Source organism: Artemia sp. Qi Xiang Cuo, chromosome 13 (assembly GCF_049724085.1).
Source record: "Artemia sp. Qi Xiang Cuo chromosome 13, ASM4972408v1, whole genome shotgun sequence".
Classification (NCBI taxonomy): domain Eukaryota; kingdom Metazoa; phylum Arthropoda; class Branchiopoda; order Anostraca; family Artemiidae; genus Artemia; species Artemia sp. Qi Xiang Cuo.
The window spans coordinates 1231955-1252306 of NC_142806.1; the positions used below are offsets into that span (position 1 = coordinate 1231955).

Genomic DNA, 20352 nt, shown 5'->3' on the forward strand with positions numbered 1-20352 from the left:
GTGACTGCGACGATGCCTTCTTCAGACTGTGACTTCTTAAGACTTACGTTAGCCCTAATTCTGTTTGTAGTAATTTCAGTTCGTTTTAAGCTTAGCTTGATTGTCAAGGTTTGTTTCAAACCTTCATTTTTGTTATTGTCCTATTTTTTGTTTTACTTTAAAGTGTGTATTTGGGCAAGCTAGGCTTGTAATATTATTTTTTTGAAATATATATCACATCTGATCAGAATTTATATTTCAAAAATGAATTTTTTTTTATGCTTTAAAATATATATGATCAACATTCAAAAACATTATCTTCCAATTTATTCCAAAAAAGTCTATAGAACTCAACTTGAGTTTCTACTAAATTAAGGCTTTAAATACAAATTTGACTTAGTATCTCATTTAAGCTTTGCCTAGACGAGTATATTATCCTTGGCATCATTGAGAAGCTGTAAGAAATACAATTATTTACGAACCATTTTCCAATTTGAAGTATATTTAGATTCTTATAACCTGAAGGATTCCAAAGAACAATGATATGTAGCTAGCATACTTTAAAGAAAGTTGTACCATTATTAATGCAGTTTTTCAGCAGCAATGCGGCAAACTATTTATTATTCTCGTCAAAAAGTTTATTTTCATTGCTTTGGCAACTATGATTTTAACATTTTATGAGAACTAATCACTAATAATTAAAGGTAATATTAATTTTACATAATATTAATGGTAATATTAATGTTACATAATGTTACATGTAATTAAAAGTTACAAAAATAGTAATGAACAAAAATATGTATTAAAAAAAATACGTCATCCTCAATTTGAGCTTGTGTTACAATGGGCACTAAAGACTATTATCATTAAACTACAAAGGCTGTATAGAAATTTTAATTTTATACTTTTAGCCATTACCAATAAAATATTTATTATTTCAAAGTTTCATCACAATTCGATTATGGCTTTCAAATTTTCTTATATTTGCGAACAGACCATTTATCCGCGTGTTCTTTTTTTATAAATCTACAAAAAAAGCTGAAATTATCAATATCATTGAAGCGATCGTTAAACATCTCCCTATGATGTTGCAGTTGCCTGCTAGCTCAAATGGTGTCAGTTGAAGGAACGGTCAGGAGTACTTGTACCCATCTAGTTTTGTTCACCCCCGCCTCGATTTTAAAAAATGCCTTTCAGGAGTATTACATAGAAAAATGCTTTTTTTCATATTTCTGCCGGAAAAAAAATTTGCAAAAAAAGGAATTGGAAAACAAATTTGCTTACCCCTTCATCTGTTATTAAACTATATTTTTTACCTTTTTTATATTTTTATCTTTTATATTTGTATCCAAAAATTTAGTAAATTTTACTTTTTTTACATTTTCAACTTTTTACATTTTTTACCAATAAATTTTAGTAAATTTACACAAATAGCCTATTTTAGATAAAGCATAGCACTTAAAACTAGCCTAACTCTGTTTGTTAATGGAGGACATAAGAAAAACATTAAAGTGACTGGGGGGGTAGTATACATAAGGTAGGTTAATGAAGCTAAAGTTCCCATCCTTTACCAACAATTGTTTTGATTTTTTTTTCAAAAGATAGTGTAAATATAAATGAAAAGAGCCAAAAAAATAGCACTCAAACCAAGAATGCAGGTTCTTTTTAGGCAGGATTTACATAGTAGTATGCCACTATTCACAGAGTAATTTCTGTTCATTTTCAGAGAAATTCTAAGGAGGTATAGGGTGATATGAGCTGTATAATTCAAATAATGAAGGTCAGAGGATTAATTTGAAGATTCTAAACTTCAGGAAAATTTCGGTCCTAATGGCTAGTATTTGTAAAATGCCTTGAATTTTTTTTTATTATTTAATCTAGGAATAACAAATGTTATTTAGAATTATCTTCAGTAGCAGCTGAATACGCAACCAATTTCACGGAGATAAAAAGATTTGTTGAACAAATTGTAAGTAAGAAGTGACTTGACTCGTACCTGAAAGTCTAAAAACGGAAACTTTGATAAAATTAAATAAAAATAAGTTTTTAACTGAAAGTAAGGAGCAACTTTAAAACTTAAACGAACAGATATTATTCCATGTATGAAAGGGGCTGCCCCCAATTAATACCCTCTTCTTTACGCTAAAGCGCTTAGTACTTATAAAAAAGATTCAGATTATACTTAAGCGGCCTTTGTGTTTCAGGAGTTGTTCTTTAATAATAGATAAAAATAGAAGAAATTTAGCGTAAAGAGCGTGGTATTAGGAAGAAATCAGCCCCTTTTATCTACAGAAAATTTTTTGTTTATTTTAAGTTTAATCGTTGCTCCTTACTTTCAGCTGAAAAATTTAATTTTTTTGTTTAGTTTCTGATAGATTACTCAATTAATACCGGGGAATCCACCTCCTTCTCTATGAAAAATGTCCCCCTCCGCCATAAAAATTTCTCTATAGGAAGTTCCTACCAGGTAAAATCTCTATCCGCCCAGAAAAATTACCCTGGGACAATTCCATCCTTGCTGCAAATCCCCCTTAATTGCTTGCGGACAGTTTCACATGAAAAATTCTCCTAGGCATGCTGTCATTTGAAAAATAGACATTTATTTATAACAGACAGTTATTTATATTTATTTTGATAGATATTTCAAGCCATTCCGGAAATCCTCCTATGTGAAATATTTTCACCTTAACCCCTCCCCCCCCAAAGGAAGGTTTATCCCGCGGAAAATTTCCCCAAAGAGAATTTCTCTTGGTGAAAAGTCCCGTGTGGAAAATTTTAGCCTTGGAAAAATCCCCACTTCTTAAGAGAATCTCCTAAGAGAATCCAGGCCCGCTGAGAGTTTCCCCAGAAAATTTCCCGAGAACATCTCCACTTGTAAAATTAAGGCACCAAATAAAAAGTAGAAAGAATAAATGAATTCTGTATATGAATTCCCAAAAATTCCTCTTGTGTAAAATTTCCCCTGGAAAACTCATCCCCAGAAATTTTCACTCTCCAAAAATAGATCCCTCCCGTAAGAAAATCCTCCCCATAGAAAATCAACTCCCTCAAAAAATTGCTTCATACTTCTTAATTAATTAAAAAAACTTTTTCCACAAAATAAGTTTTTCAGATAAAGTCACTCACTTTACTGAAGAAAATTCAAATGAATTTACCGAAAAAAAGATGAATTGTAAGTTTGATATACATATGCTGATATTTATTCCTTAAAATCTTAATTAATTTTTGATTTCTTAAAGTGATAAAAGTGAAAAAATATTTATAAGAATTTTTTCCGTAAAGTACAAATTATGTTCTGGCTTTTAGAAAAAATTAGGGTTTTGAACCTTACACATATTAATTTCTGCTTCTTTTGAGTTTGGCTCTTTTATTTATTTTAATTTATTTTTGGGGGGTTTCATTTATTTATTGATACTGATTTGTGGTAGTGCTATGCTTGTTAGATTATTTGATTCTATTTTTGTACATTTTTGTATAATGAAGTTCTTTATTTTTTTTTTAACTTATTTCGTGGAAAGTTTTTTTTAATTAATTTCTGTTGTTGTTATATTGACATAGTCTTTTTCAGGGATAATGAAATAATAATTTCAATCTTTCATGTTTTCCTTTAAGAATTTGTAGTTTGGCCTGCTTATATGCTGGAAAAACTTTTCCAGCTATTTTTAACAGCATAAACTCTTTTGAAAATAATGACACATATAGTAGTGTTTAATTAAGTTATACACCTCCTCTAGTTGACTTGATGAATAAAAGTTAATACCATTCCCACTAAATTATATTTACACTCTTTCACAGCCTTTATACACCTACACTCTTTTGATTTTGTAATATTTTAAGAGCAGCAGTAGTAACAGAAGTAACTCCGAAAATTTCAACTTAATACCCTCAGTCGTTCTTGGTATATTGCTGAGATGTTTTATTGGCAACCAGCATATAAACAGTGTGTTTTGATTTAATTTTAAAGAAAAATTTAGTTTTAAGCATAATGGGCCAATTACATAACTGTGGGGGGTTGATCAACTCAATAACCCTAAAGATGTAGTTACTAGATCTTTTAGCTATGCTAAAAAAAAAGACTGTCTTAAAATTTTGATTGGAAATGTCTGGAAAATTGTGAACTAAAGATGAGGTCTGATTGCCGTCCAATCACTTTTGACTCGTAAGAGGGCACTAGAACTTTTAATTTTCAATCAAGTTACCTCCTTTAAAATATCAATGATACTACTAGCTATGATAGAGCATCGCTGCCTATGTCCTTATATGCCCTTCTATAACTTCCATTCATATAGGTTTTTCATTTAATTGAAACTCTTCCTAAACATTCCCTAAGCATTTCAACTTAATGACATAAGTGTCGTTAGTCAAACAGTTCGTGGTAACGAACTGTAAGTAAGGAGTGACCCGGCCGCATAGTAACCAAAACTCTAAAAAACGGAATTTTGATACCAGTAGATACATCAAAAGAATCGGATTTTCATGCAGATTTCAAATATTTACGTTTCATCAAATTTGGTCTTACCTATCAAAGGTTACGAAAAAATTGTTACCTGAAAAAATTGCCTTGTTTTCAAAAAAAGGAGAAATCCCCCTTAAAAGTGATAGAATCTTAAGGAAAATCAAATCATCATATTCAACGTATCAGAGAACCTTAATTTAGAAGTTTCAAGCTCCTACCTGCAGAAATGTGGAATTTTGCATTTTTTGCCAGAAGAAAGATCACGGCTGTGTGTTTATTTGTTTGTTTTTGGGTTTTTTCCCCAGGGGTGATCGTATCGATCAAGTGGTCATAAAAAATCTCAAGAGGGCTCATTCGAACGGAAATTAAAAGTTATTGTGCTCTTTTTCAGTGAGCCAAAAATTGGAGGGCAACTGGGCCCCTCCCACGCTCATTGTTTTCCCAGTCACCCGATCAACATTTTGAGTTAGCCATTTTGTTCAGCATAGTTGAAGACCTAATAAATATGCCTTTGAGGATGACATGACCCCCCACAGTCCCCGGGGAAGGGTTCCAAGTTATGAACTTTGCCCATTGTTTACATATAGTATTTGTTGCTTGGAAGTATGCAGACGTTTTCAGGATGGATTTCTTCTGATGAGGAGGGTGGTCGGAAGAGGAGGCTACGTGGGAGGTTCTTTCCATGGAGGATATTGTCATGGGGGAAGGGAGATTTTTTGACGGGGGCCACTGGAAGTTTTTTTTTAACTGAAAGTAAGCAGAAACATTAAAACTTAAAACAAACAGAAACTATTACGTATATGAGGGGTTCTCCCTCTAGTCAATACCTTGTTCCTTAGGCTAAAGTTTTTTTGAGTACTTTCATAAAAGCTATCTATTCAAATTAAGCGGCTTTTGTGATTCAAGGGTCATTTTTAAAGAATTGGAACAAAATTCAAACTTTATCGTAAAGAGCGAGGGGTATTGACTAGCGGGAGAACCCCTCATTTACGTAATAAAAATATACGAATATGGAAGTTTGTTACGTAAGTTATGTCGTAAGTTACGTCAGATCAAAATTTCGAGAAAGCCATAAATCGAAAAAAAAAATATATGCAAACTTCATATTAATTATTCATGTACGATGAGCCAAAATCAAAACTGCATTAATTCAAAAACGTTCAGAAATTATTTTTTTATTATTTTAACAAATAGAGTTGTTAGAAAGAGTCAAACTGTAGGGTAAAGAGCAAGGGGTTGAGGAGGGGACAGCCCCTTCCATATACGGAATATTTTCTATTCGTTTTAAGTTTTAATGTCGCACTTTAATTTCAGTTAAAAAAACTTATTTTTTTATTTAATTACTGTGAAGGGCTGGGCACACGTAGCTGATTTCGGTAACTGATTCCCAAATCAGCGCCTATTTTAAAAGAAATCGGCGTCGATTTGAGCTTGAAAATTTTTCTAGTTTTCGGCGCCGATTTTCATCATGATCATCACAAAAAATAGGGATACAAATAAATAGTCAGCTAGAGATGTCTGTGGTGAAACACCCCGCTACTGAGCTGAGAACTAAGCTGAGATCAATCATGCAACCATTAATAAACTCCAGTTGACTATTTGTGTCCATAATTTTATTGTTTTGAAAATTTCGCGGAATAAATATTCTTTCAACAAATTTTTCTTACCGCTATCGTTTGTCCACTGATGCTGAAATCGGTTCCCGAAATCAGCTACAAATGCCGAACCCTTAACGGTCGAGGCAGCATTAAAGGAATGCACACGGTGTCTTCTGTGGGCTTTTATTGATTTTTATTCATCTTTTAATTTTTTGTTTTTTTTCATTGTTTTTTTTTACATTCACATTGACTTTCCGCGTTTTATGTGTTGGTTTGTTCTTCGGCACTCGCATTGATTTTATGTTTTTTCGTTTCGCGCTGAAGAAGAGAGGCGTTTGTCCCCTCGAAATATTCACTTTATTGTATTTTTTTTCAGTGTTTTCATTTGGCCTTTAAAAACCCCATTTTTGCTCTTTTTTCTTTCTTTGTTATGTCAAACCAATGTGGTTTAAGAAATTATCTTAAGAATAGCACTTGCATGTAAAAAAAAGATATCCCTGTGACATGATATTATAATGTTTATAAAAATATGGCACAAAGAAACGATCGTAACGCACACAACAATTAGCCGGAGGGAGCTTAATTTTTTTTTTCTTCAGTTTGACCCCCGGGAGGGGCGTGGATTTTCAAGAGTTGGCTGAAACTCAGGAAGAATGATACGAAAAATATCCGATGACAGGCAGGACCTTCCAAGAGTCATTAGCAGCTCGTGTCGCCTGGCAGATAGTGTATTCAGGCCTAGTGATGTCAGACTCTCCCCATATGATCTATATTCGTGCCCAAGGATGATACAGCATGTGCGTTTTTGAATTTGCTCGATTTTAAGATCCTGAGCTTTGGTGAGTCCGGGGTGCCAAACCTGGCATCCATATTCCAGGGCAGGACAAACGTAGCTTTTATAGAGGTTGGTTATGTTGTGGTGGGATAGTCCAAATCTTCGTAGCTGGGAAAATTGTTTGAGAAGACTGGCTCCTCTCTGCACCAATTTGTAGGTTTGGGATTCCCAGCCAAGGTTATTGTCGATTATGATCCTAAGAATTTTCGTGAACTCTACTGCTTTAAGATCAACCTCAGATTCTATTTGTTCAGGAATATGCTTTGTAAAGTTGACTCGGAGGACCACACTTTTTTAAGTGTTGATTTGAAGTTAGGCCTCGCTTGCTTGACGCCGCAGCTGCTCAAGGGAAACATCCTAGAACGCAGCAGTTTATTTTGGAATAAGTTTATACTTGTAGGTTTCAGATACGGAAATTGATATGGAAGTCCATATACAGAATAACTGTATTTTTTTCTATTTACATGTTTCGGTATATAAAGGTTAGTGTTTTTTGTAAATCAAAATGTTTTTAAAATCCACTGTTTTTTTGCAGACATCTTGGAAGTACTATAATTGCATACAGAAAAAGCGCAAGACTTCCTTCCATTTAAGCTCTGATCCATTTGCCACAGGTCATAGTAGTAAGAATAGTTTATCCTTATCAATTCAGAAAGAATCACAGATATAAAACCAAAGTTTAGATTCCAGATACAATGTCAAAAACTTTCCGATGAAACCAAACCGTTATCTAAAGCTTTATCACATAATCTACGAGAATCGGAAGATTATAGACTTGATAAGGGCAGAAACGCAGCTGAACAAGGGGCAGACATCAATGCAATTGCTAGTGACGAAATAAATACTCAGTTAAATATAGCTACTCTAAAAGGCTATAAAAGTGTTGTTATATATCTTCTAGGTTATCCTGACTTACGAACTGATATAAAAATGACAAAGGTGAAACTGCATCTGCTCTATTAGAAACAAAAAATATGTAACCGTAATATTTATGAAGACATTAAAAAGGTACGAAAACATCGTAGTAGTTTTGCGGAAAAAAACTGCTCAAACCATAAGAGGTGAAATGGCAGACAAATATGAAGATATGGTATTCTGCATTGTAAAAAGAACAGGACGAACAAAGTTTTGCAATTGTGAATTTAATATTGGTAGAGAAGTTAAAAGCAGGGACACAAATAATCAAAAATTTGATGATGTAGTTTTTAGCTATAAAGAAAGTGGCAAGAAATACATTATTCCAATTCAGGTTAAACACAAAGAGAAAATAAAGAAACAAACAATTTGGATTTAGAATCTTGTAAGGGTGAGTTTAGTGTTCAAAAATACTTCCTTTCTTACCTTGACCTTAAACAGGATATTAGAGTATTTACCGATGAAAACAGAAACCTCGGACAAAGCCTAAAGCCTCAAATGAAGAGGAGAAAAATGGATAATAAAAAGCTAATAAGAAAAAATATTTCGAAGATAGTGAGGTGCAATATATGGTCTTGTTTACCAGTGCTAATTTCGATAATGAACAGTTAGAAAAAGCAAACTTCACAGTCAAAAAGAATACACCATTAGGTATTTTAGATATTTTTGACTTGTCACCAGAAGGACCTGAAAAAAATAAATATAAACAACTAGATGCGATAAGTGATAAACTAAAAAATAGTCTAATGCAAACGATTTCTAATTTTGAAAGTCAAAATAACGACCAGCAACGTTTAACAAAATCCAAACAAGAAGAAGAAATAAAAAACTTTCTATATCGGTTAGTCTTCGTAATTAATCAACCTAAAGCAAATGTTTTAGAATTGAAACTTAGTGGTGTATATCAGCAAGAAATATTGAAAGGTACTCCTTTCAATGAAATACTAAGTAATTCATTTACGTAGTATCAACAAAATCTAGAAAAAGGCCTATGTAAAAAAGGGGGTGATCCTTCTGGCTGGATTGATGGGGAAAGTGTCGTAAGTTACTTCAAAGAACTGGAACACAATGTTGTCACATCTTTAATAGTAGCTAACATGACTTTAATGTATAATGAAAAAAACCTTGGGTGTGGTTCCTTTCAAAACTTGAATTCATTAACTGACCTAGATCAGTTTTTAGATGATGATAATGGACGTTAATTGCTCGTAAAAACTTCAGAAACCCTATTCAGTACTATAAAACTTTTGCAGTACCTTAATACTAAATACGACTATACTTTAGAAAAAGCTAGTCGGATTTCCATTTCCCTAGAAGAAATTTTACAAAGTGAGTAACATAGAGAGGTTGTAGTGCACGCATTCAAGAGTTCAGCCACCAACTTATTGACGATAGAATGTGATGATAAGGCTTATAGTCAAGAAAGCCTATTAGGTCTATATAATTCATTATTGTCCAGCATAACCCAACTAGGTTCTAAGAAAAAGATCATTTTATTTAATCATAAAGAAAAAACTAATGCTTTAACTGAATATTTTCACCGTACATATGCACTAAAGTATTATGAAGTGGATGATGAAATTAATCTACAGGATTTTATACCATGTGAAGACCCTTTGTAGAAAAAGCTAGTACTTCTTCAAGGCAAAGGAGAAAGAACAAGTTTAAATCAATTGTCACGTCCATTTCCTGGCGAAATTATAGACATACATACATTCGCTGATCTTGTTCGAGGTAAAGAGATAAATATAGGTTCTCAACTGAAAGATTTAGGTGAAATTAAGGATTATTATATAGATCGTAAATTCTATCGATTAGAGATAAATAAGGCAATAGAAAATGATAGATCAGTTCAGGATACGCTGATTTATACAAAGGAAAGTTTTGATCTCTTATGTGAAAAAATCCTACTGCGAACATTCACTGGCTAAAATGTGAGCCTGGAAAATTAATTTGGCAGAAATCATAAGGCTCTGTATCTTTATTACGTAAATGTGTCAAACCTGGAGGAAGTTGAATTGCTCATTATTCAGAGTCAGAGTTTTTAGACCAGAGTGAAGGAAATAAAGTAGTAACCATTTCTGATGCAGCAGGGATGGGAAAGACGACGGTTCTGACGAGCCTATCTGAGAAAATAAAGGAAAGATATTCTGATAGATGGATAATAAGAATTGATTTAATCAAGCATACGAATCAGTTAAATATTCTAATTGACTTGACAAACAGAGGCCAATTAAATGAGTATCAAGCAATAGAATTTTTGCTCAACAAATTATTAGAGAATAATCTTCGTTTTGATTCTTTTGATGGAATGCACATAGTAATCCTGATTGATGATTTTGATGAAATTGCCCCAGACTATAAAGATATTGTAATTAATTTGCTTGGTGAGTTGAAAAAGACTAAGCTGGAAAGATTGCTGGTAACTACTAGGCCAAACATGAAAATAGATTTGGAGAGTTCGTTTTGTGTTCTTGCCTATGATCTAAAGCCATTTTGTAAAGATACAGATCAAGTAGATTTTTTAATTAAATTTTGGAAACAAAAATTCAAGCAAGAAAATGTTGCTCAGGTTGATGATCAACAACTAGAAATGTATGGCAATGAAGTAATTGCACGATTTTCGGCATCAACTAGAAGAACAGAAACAGAATTTACTAGTATTCCATTGCACACTTGGATGGTAGCAAACGTTTTTTATGAGAATAAAGAGAGCAAAGAAACAAAGCAATGGCAAGGATGTAAAGAATTTTTAAATACTACTAATGATCTGAATCAAGAAACAGGCCTGCAAAGTCAACTTAACATTGCAGATTTATATGATCGTTTCGTAGAAACAATATTCTATTATATACATTTTAAAAAGAAACAAGAAATAGATTTCACAAAACCAGTGAACAAAAGGTTACTTAAACAAGAGTACCAAAAGTTTAAAAAACAGAAACAAGAGCTAGCACTATACACATTGTTGAATAAAAAATATTTTGAAAAAGTGTCTTCTACAAATCACGTTGAGATTAATGGTTGGATTCAAGATACTGAAAGTAGTGGTGAAAACCAAGGTGCTATTGATCAAATTATAGGTGATGAACCACATTTTACCCATGCTACTTTTGCTGAATATTTTGCCTCTTTTGCTTTTGCTGCTAAAATTAGCGTTGATATTAGTGGGACACTTGAAATCACTGACGAAATATTACCTTATACCTCTCACATTTTTATTAACAGCATAATTAAGCCATTAGAGAATACAAAAAGAGCAGAAATTCTTGCATTATTAACAGGACAGCCACTTATAAATTTTGCTACTCAAAAAGGTTTTTTATTCGTTGTTGAGGCTTTATTAACGTCAGGCCATGATGAGTGGCCGCAGCCTGACGATGAAGGGAAAACACTGTTACATTATGCTGTTCAAAATGATTATAGGCCTATTGTGGTTCGTTTATTAAGCTATTATAATGCTATCTTAGAAGAGAATACTTTAGAGCATGGAAACTTCAAGAAAGAGGACTATAGAGCGTCGAAATTAGTTCGTTTTGTAAACAAAAAGGATGTACATGGTAAAACTGCTCCTTATTATGCTATCGAAGACAATAGACTGGAAATTGCTTGCGATTTGCTAGAAATTTAAGTAACAACTTAAATGTAAAAACATTATTGTTACATGTTATTAAACAAGCACTAAACCGTCGGTTTTACGACCCAAGGCCGTTTGAAGAGAAATTATTATTACAAGATCCAAGTCCAGTCTCTGAACTTAGTTTAGATTATGAACTTCCTTTGCTACTTTCTTATTATTTTAAAAATGGGCAGCTTGAAGTGATTATAGCTATACAAAATGCTATAGAAGATCCAGTGAAAAAAAGGATATACTCAATAATAAAAGGATTGCCGAATATTATGATGAAGCAAAGGGCTATATATCATGTACACCTTTAGATCATGTAAACTTAAGCGGAGAACTAAGTGATGATGACAGACTTAAGATTACAAAATATTTAGTCGAAAACTGAGGTATAAAGACCAATAATAATTTTTATATTTATAAACCTTATCGTCATCGTTTCCTTGGACATCATGAGAATAAGAAATGTATCAATGAGAAATGCATGTATAATGTTGATCATTATGCAAAAATTCTAGAGGCTGCTGCTAGAGAGGGTCATATAAAATCCTTTCAACATTTTCAAAACGGAGGTATAAAGACCAATAATAATTTTTATATTTATAAACCTTATCGTCATCGTTTCCTTGGACATCATGAGAATAAGAAATGTATCAATGAGAAATGCATGTATAATGTTGATCATTATGCAAAAATTCTAGAGGCTGCTTTTAGAGAGGGTCATATAAAAACCTTTCAATATTTTGAAAGTAAAGGAAAAGATAAATTTTTATGTTTATCTATGGCATTGCATTACAAAAATTTTGATATCATACAATATCTATATGGTAGCTATACAGAAGCTACCGCATTACATGAAGACAGCATAACTGCATTACTAAGGGCAATTATTTCTAAAGCTAACCTTAAAATCATTAAGTATTTAATTTGCAAAGGAGAAAATCTTAATGCTAAAGATAAACGTAGGAAATGCTAAAGGTAGATAATGATAATGCTAAAGAAAAAACGTAGATTGAATATAATACAATATTTGATTGACCATGGAGCTGATGTTAGTATGGAAGATAATTCCGGTAAGACGCCTTTATTTTACGCTTTGCGGACTATAAATGACGAGAGTGAATGGAAAAGGGATATTATAGAAAACCAGGTAGAGGATACTATAAAATATTTGCTAGTACATTGCAATGCAAATATTCCTGAATCATTCAGGAATCAAGCTGAATTTTTTTTAAATCCAGATGAATTTAATTTGAATCTTTATTTAGAAAGGTGGCTTCGTTTACAAATCAACGACACAGATTTGATTAAATTTATTATACCTAAAGGTGGAGATGTTAATCTTACAGATAAAAATGGGAAAACACTTTTACATTGGGCTGCCGAGTTACAACAAATTGAAATGGTTGAGTTCTTGTTGTAACATGGTGGTATGTACAATGTTTTTGACTTGAAAGGAAGTACACCGCTTGATCTATTAACATCAAACCAACCAGATTCATTGAATGAACAAGGAAAAAGTATTATTTGGGTACTGAATACATTGGACCAACTGTTTAATGGTGAAAATCTACCAATTCGGTTACTTAAAGACTTTTCACAGTCTTCAGCCAGAGTTCAACCTGTTAACACCTATTTGGTTAATGCCTTTCTGCATTAAACTCAGTTAATTCAGTGACATAGTTGATTAACTGTAACCTTACTTCCGGATTTTGCCACCAGCCATCAGGGAATTGAACTTTTTAACCCTTTATATTAACCAACCAAATGACTAAAGGACAACCAAGTCAGTGACAAAGTTGATTAACTGTGACCTAACTTCCGGACTTTGTCATCAGCCATCAGTTGAATTGAATTTTTTAACCCTTTATATTAATCAACCAAATGACTAAAGGACAACCAAAGGACTTTAAAAGAGTTTGTCCTGAGTGTAGATCAAGGGCAACAATCAATTGCCTGGTATGTAGTACATGCAACTCTTCCATTCATGAGCAATATGCAGGGATAGAACGTTCCCAGTGGAATTAGAACTGGTTATGTTTGGATTGTTCCTCGAAACAAAACATCACCAAAAATCAAGAATATACCACCCCTAATTCTTCGAAAGCTAATGATACCCCACGACGCTGATTGTCAGGAATAAATTCTTCAAAAGCTAGCGGTACCCCACGAGGGCGATTGTCAGATATAAATTATTCCTTAAAAGAAATTTTAGATGATATCAGGTCGTCCCCCTTGCACCGACTTGCCAAAGGGATGGTAAAGCTTTCATTGCAGCCCAAAGCGAGTGTCAGACTACTCCCCTACCAGTATTAACCAGTTTTGTCAGTTGCCAGACTGATTTTCTGCTAGAAACTAAAGATGCCAGTACCCAGACGGATTTTGAATCTAATTGTGAGCCTTCTAATGATGCCTCCTGCCAGACTGAAAATTTTCCTTGTGGCAATTGTGATTCCAGCCCCCTATGTGACCCTTCCCTCCCCTCCCTTTTAGTGCTGAAAAAAAACTCGAGTTCATTACCAACGAAATTTCTACTTTCATTGATCTTAGGGGGAATATAATTAAGAATACACTTAAGTCTGTGAATACAAATGAAAAAAACGCCAATTTGAAACCAACTACAATTCAATCCCCAAGCAACAACTCCCAACACATGAATATTAATGAAACAAGTGTCAACTCAAATATGAATTTAATCGGTCACCTAGTTCCAGAGGTCAGTGAAAACTTAAATGAGAACTCAATCAATATTCCAGATCCAGAGGTCAGTGACAATTTAAGTGTGAACTCAGCCAATATTCCAGTTCCAGGGGTCAGTGAAAACTTGAGTATTATTAGTAAATCGGTTCCTGAAGCCAAATCAGGGAAGAATTCTATTGCCTGCCAATTCCACTTGGCCAACAAGTGTATAAAAAAGAGTGATTGTACCTTTGTTGATCCTTGTATGTCTTTTTTACCTACTGGTCACTGTAATGACAATTATTGCTCCCTTTCCTATTCCAAACCCTGCCATAAATTTCACAGTGGCCTTTGTTTTGAAACTAAGTGCATGATATTACATTTGAAAAAAAGGGATTATCGTGCTATAGCCAGGCGCAGTAAAATTATTAATAGTGAAATAGTTACAAGTTCTCAATCAACCCAAAAGCGGAACCCCCTTCATTCAATTAGTAAAATTAGCTCACCAGCGCATACTCTTCCTTTTTTTTATCCCAAATCCACCCTGCTCACTCAAAAAACTTCCACTTTTACCACCTAGAAAAAAACTCCATATTCCCAGCAAAATCCCTTCCCTCTTAACACTCCAGTTATCCCCTCCCAAGTTGAACCCCCTGAAAATACCGCCGTCTTATTTCCCTCCCATATTTTCCCGCCTCCGACCCATGCGTTTAGTCCCTCCTGCCCAACCTACCACGGTGACTCAGGTCTGAGACCTTTTGCATTTAATAATTGTCTTGTATTAAATCCTAATTGTTGGCACTTCCCGAAAACTGAAAACAAGTCGCACCTTCCTCATCATGCTTCGGCTGTATCCTCGCCCTTCCCTCCACCTCCAAATCCCCAAGGTAAATCCTTCTCTTACCCTACTTCTCCGCTGCATCATAATATTAAATTGAAACCCCACCCAGGAAATTCTCAAACATTCCAAGTATCCCTATCGAAATTTCCCAATCGGTTTGTTTTTCCCAAACTTTTAGTTACTAATGCCGAAAGCACCTCGAGCTTACCGAACTCGAGGTGCTTTCAGAATTAAATCTAATCGATATTATGGCTATTACGGAAGTGCAGTCCTATGACCAAGGGTTTCTGCGCCTAACACATTATTCAAATTTTATAAAACTCCGTCCTTTAGACCACACAATTGGAAAAAAATGTAGCGGTGTTTTGCTCTTTACTAAGAGTAACCTTTATCCAGGGGTTATTTGAGTCCCTAGATTATCTGAGTACGATGAAATCCTCTGGCTAAGTATTAGACCAAAAGTTCTCCCTGGTCCATTTAATATTATTGCAATAGCTGTTTTCTACTACTCCCCAACCCAAAAGCTCGAGTCGAAATGCAAATTCATCAAGCATTTGCAGACAAGAGCTGATTTTTCTATTACTTAATACCCCAGTGCTGGACCATTTTTTGTTGGTAATGCAAATAATCTTAAACTGTATTATTTTTACTCCTTAATTAAAGTTCAGCAGATTTTTAAAATACCCACGACTCGGGGAAATACCTCTCTTGATGTTATTTTAACTAATATGTATAATTTTTACAACCCTCCCTCAGCTCTGCCTCCATTAGGTGGGAGTTATAATCTTTCGATTCTTATATCCCCCTCCTCAAATTTTATTCATTCTTTCTCAATAACTTATGGCAGTTATCGCCCTTTTCAAAATTCTGGTCTTCTTTCTTTTTGTATGTGGCTGAATACTGAAGATTGGTCCAATGTTTATAGTTTAAAAAATATTGATGAGAAAATGGCTTTGTTCCACAAAAAGCTAATTGACAAATATTAAATTTGCTTCCCGGAAAAAAAAAATTTAAAATTGCTCCAGTGACAAACCCTTTATTAACCAAACTATAAAAACACTAATTAGAACCAACTTGTAGCTTTTCAAAAATGGTAAACCAGATGAAGCCAATAAACTAAGAGAATCAATTAAAAGAAAATTTCGCAAATTGGCACGATCGTACTACAAAAATAAGGTCAAAGTATTGTTCACTAATAAACCAAAAAACTGGTATTCTGAAATTAAAAAGCTGTGTGGCAGGAGGCTTGAACAGCTTAACTTCAATCTACCCAAGTCCCCTGATATTACTGCCAATAATCTCAATAAATTCCTCGCTTCCATTGTCCAGAGTCTTCCACCACTGTCCGACCAATTACCATCAGGAGCCCTTTCCCCTTCTTTACACACTGTTTCTCCGTCTGAGATAGAAAGAAGAATTCAAAAACTAAGAAAGACAAGTATTTGTACTTTGGATATCCCCTTTCCTCTTATCACTGCATTCGGTCATTTCTTGTCTAAGCCCTTGTCGTTCCTGTTTAACAATATTACCGAGTCTGGGCAAATTCCTACAATTTGGAAACAGGGTTCCCTTTGAAAAAGAAAAACGGAAAGCCTGGATTTGAAGGCGTCTGGCCTATTACTCTTACTCCTATTTTCTCGAAACTTTATAAAGGATTACTTGCAAATTGACTAAGGGAAAAAATACTACCTCTTACTGACTTGAAACAATTTGGGAACCTAAAAACCACCTATACTTCCCATTACCTGGTTTCTCTTATTGATCATATCAGGAAAATCCTTGAAAAGCCTAATTCCTGGCTAAATTTAATTTCCAACGACCTTCAGAAAGCATTCGACCTTGTTAACCACAATATTTTAATTAAGAAACTTGTCAACGAGTTCAATATTGATCCCTTACTGGTGAAATTAGTTGCCTCCTTCTTAACAAATAGATCGCAAGTTGTCAAATACCAAAATCATTATTCAAATCCTCTCCCTGTCCACAACGGCATACCCCAAGGTACTCTCCTAGGTCCCCTCCTTTCTTCAGTAATGATCAACAGCCTCGCAAAGGAATTTCCTGACCGAGGGAAATTTGTTGATGACCTAACGGTTGTTGAAACTTGCTTCAGAAATTTAATAAGTGACCCTATGAGTATCCTCAATGAAATTGGAGACGAAGCCTTGGACTTAGACGTGACAGTAAACGCCTCTAAGTCCATGATAATGCCGATTTGTTTCCTCAAATCCTCGCTCCGTTTTTTCAATCCTATCCCTCCTGATATTTATATGTCCTCTTTTAAACTACTTGGTGTCTCAATTTCTTCAAATTTAAAATGGGATATCCTCGTTAAAGGCATTATCCATAGAGCTAATGTGTCTATCGCCCCTCCTTAAGGTCCTAAATAAATTCAGCGTCCCCCCTTCCCACTCCTTAAGGATTTACACGTCTTTTGTCCGCCCGTATCTAGAATATGCTTGTCCAGTTTGACACCCTGGTATCTCTCACGAAGAATCGGAAAAAATCTAATCAATTCAAAAAAGAGCTTTGCAAACAATTTCCAAAGAAGGCAAGGTGCCATACTCTCTGCTCCTAAAAAAGCTAATCTGAAAACCTTGGAGCAAAGGAGAGTTTCGTTGTGCCCCCGTTTTGCAAAAAATGCCATAGCAAACCCTTGGACGGCAAGTATTTTCCCCAAACGTCACTCCCCATCCATATTACGGCCGACTCGAGCAATTTCTGAGCCCATCCCTGCTTTGTCTCCCATTCACTGCGTTACTTCCAGATGCAAAAGAACTTTTATCCACTTCATTAGAGAAAAAATGAATAAAATGTCTCAATAGTTTCTTTTTTCCCCTCTTTTTTGTTTATTCGCTGATGGTACTGCCCAGGTCCTTGCACTCTTTTGTTTTCCCCCCCCCCCTTCGTTGACCAATTTTTGTTGTTTTTAACTCTTTTATTGATTTACTATAGTTGAATTGTTGACACTTTCTTAGTATCCCTTTTAATTTAAATGCATTTATGTCTCGCTCTAAGTTTATTTTGACCAGTTTTTACAAGTTTTTTATGCATTTATGTCTCGCTCTAAGTTTAGTTAGACCAATTTTTGTTTTTTTAATTTTTTAATTGACTTTTTACAGTTTTAATTATTGACTTTTAAATGATGTTCAGTATGGTTTTCTCTATTTCGTTGTTGTTCTTTGCATTTTTAGTGTAACCATTTATATTGTCGACTCCAAAGTCCGAATTCGGCCCTTTGTGGGCTTGTGATAGCGATTTTTTTTAAATAAATATCTCATCTAATCATCTTGGCTTGTTTTTAGAATTGATCCAGCAGTAATTATACTTCATGCGCAAGATAATCAAAAGAATTCATTTCTACACTTAGCTACTAATAGGAATGATAACGAAGCCTTGAGTCTTTTATTTTAATATAACCTTCTTCCTTTGGATCCAATTTTATATGATAAAGATCTTCCCTTGGAAGCAAAAGTAGCTTTCTTTTTAAAAAAAACTTCCTTCACGTGGTAGGTATAAAGACAACAAGCCTATATCGATAAATGCAGCTAACCATAAAGGTAATATGCCAATAGATGTTGCAGCCATAGAAGGTAATCCTGACATTGTTCATATACTTTTAGAAAATGGACCTATATATAATTCTAGGAATGAGGAAGGTCGGACACCCAAAGAACTTTCAAATGATCATGATGTTGATCAGCTTTTAGAATCAGTTCACGTCTTTTTTAATGTCGGCGATGGAAATAGTAAACAAATAGTCCAAGAATATATCAATAAACAGGGCGCACCGGTATACGATAATGCTAGAGATATTAATCATAAGACAGCTTTACATCACGCTGTTTCATCTAGTAGGATTGATATTATAAAGCTTCTATTAGAGAATTATGCAGATCCGAATGCTTTAGATGTTAACCATTATACGCCACTACACTTCGCTGTTGAAACACTAATATGAAGGCGGTTGAGCTTTTATTGAAACATGGTGCATATTTTAATATTAAAAACAAACAAGGAAAATTCCCATTTGAACATATTGAAAACAAAATGGATGATTCTGCAAACGGTTCATGTATAAATTTACTAGGTTCAATCAACAAATTATTTATTGGTATAGAGAGTGACGATCCTGAAAGTACTATTAATCATTTCAAGATCAGAGGTCTACAACAAACTTATAGAATCAACATTTAAACTATTAATGTACAAGATAATCTTGGAAATACAATTCTGTATTATGCAGCTGATTATGATTACGTGGACATCGCTAAGGTTTTATTACAGTATAGTGTTATCTTTAATAGAAAGAATAACTTTGGAACTCGTCCTTTTTATTATTTTCATTCTCGTGGTGTATATGACCTATTGGATTCAATTGGAAAAACATTTAACGATACTAATTGTATGTGTTCTACACAAGTTGATATGAAAATAATTACAAATGTTCGTAATGAAGAAGATATGACAATATTGCATGTGGCAGTTCAGGAGGGAAATCTTAATGTTGTGATAGCATTATTAAAGGCCGGAGTAAGTGTTGATGCTGAAGATCTACATGATGATAGACCTCTTCATTATGCTCTACAAGGACGCATAAAAAATATTTTGGAAGCCAATAAAGAGCTGTTGCAAAAGGTACTGAGAAATAATGTGAATAACGTAGAGAAGCTGATTGCAAAACAAGCTGTGGTTACTCCTTCGGCTTTACATCTAGCGTTTAAACATGGTTACTGTAATATTGCCAAGAGTTTGCTAAAAAGTCTCAAAATTATTGTAGAGCTGGAATATACTCTAAAGTTTACAGATGAGGATGGAAACTCTGGTTTCCACCTAGCTCTCGAGCATGGACATTGTGATGTCGCTATAAAATTGCTAACTTATGCTAAAAATATTAACGATAATGAGAAAACACTTAAACAGCTTATCGAAACTGATAACCATGCTGATAAAAAAACCATCTGACTTATCTGCACATAAAAATAAAGCAAAAGAAATTATAGAAGCAATATTAAATAAAGTTGAACAAGAAAAAAACAAGGATGCTGTTACTTTACTTTCAACTAGTCTCAATTATTAATTTAAACATTGAACGTTTATTAAAAAATGAGTTTGTTTAAATTTATTTGTTTTCAGCAAAACCCTAATAACTTTTTGGTCTTTAAAAGATATAAGTAGTGTTAGTTAGCGGTAGGAGTGTTAGTTATTCTCGTCTATATATATATTCTATATTATACATGTATGTAGTTGCAGTTCGAGTTAGAATTTCTGATGTTATTAGTGTTACGAGTGTTACTTTTCCTTCCACTTTTGCTACTGCTTTTACCAATATAGCTATTAATAATACTGCTTCTACTACTAATTACTGCATATACTACGACCACAAGGAATTGTGACTGACTCCCTATGTCCATCACTGAAACC

General features: G+C 33.9%; 2 protein-coding genes and 1 pseudogene across 2 annotated transcripts in view; all 3 read left to right on the plus strand.

The window, feature by feature from the left end:
* The window catches only part of LOC148944829 (uncharacterized), a 476758-nt gene that overhangs the window by 301555 nt on the left and 154851 nt on the right, over positions 1–20352 (plus strand). The gene's annotated exons all lie outside the window — the stretch shown is intronic.
* On the plus strand, positions 13–8748 carry LOC148944832 (uncharacterized; annotated as a pseudogene).
* On the plus strand, positions 18494–18889 carry LOC148944833 (uncharacterized). Its single transcript, XM_089099476.1, has one exon. It carries the CDS (start codon positions 18494–18496, stop codon positions 18887–18889), a length of 396 nt encoding a protein of 131 aa, XP_088955602.1.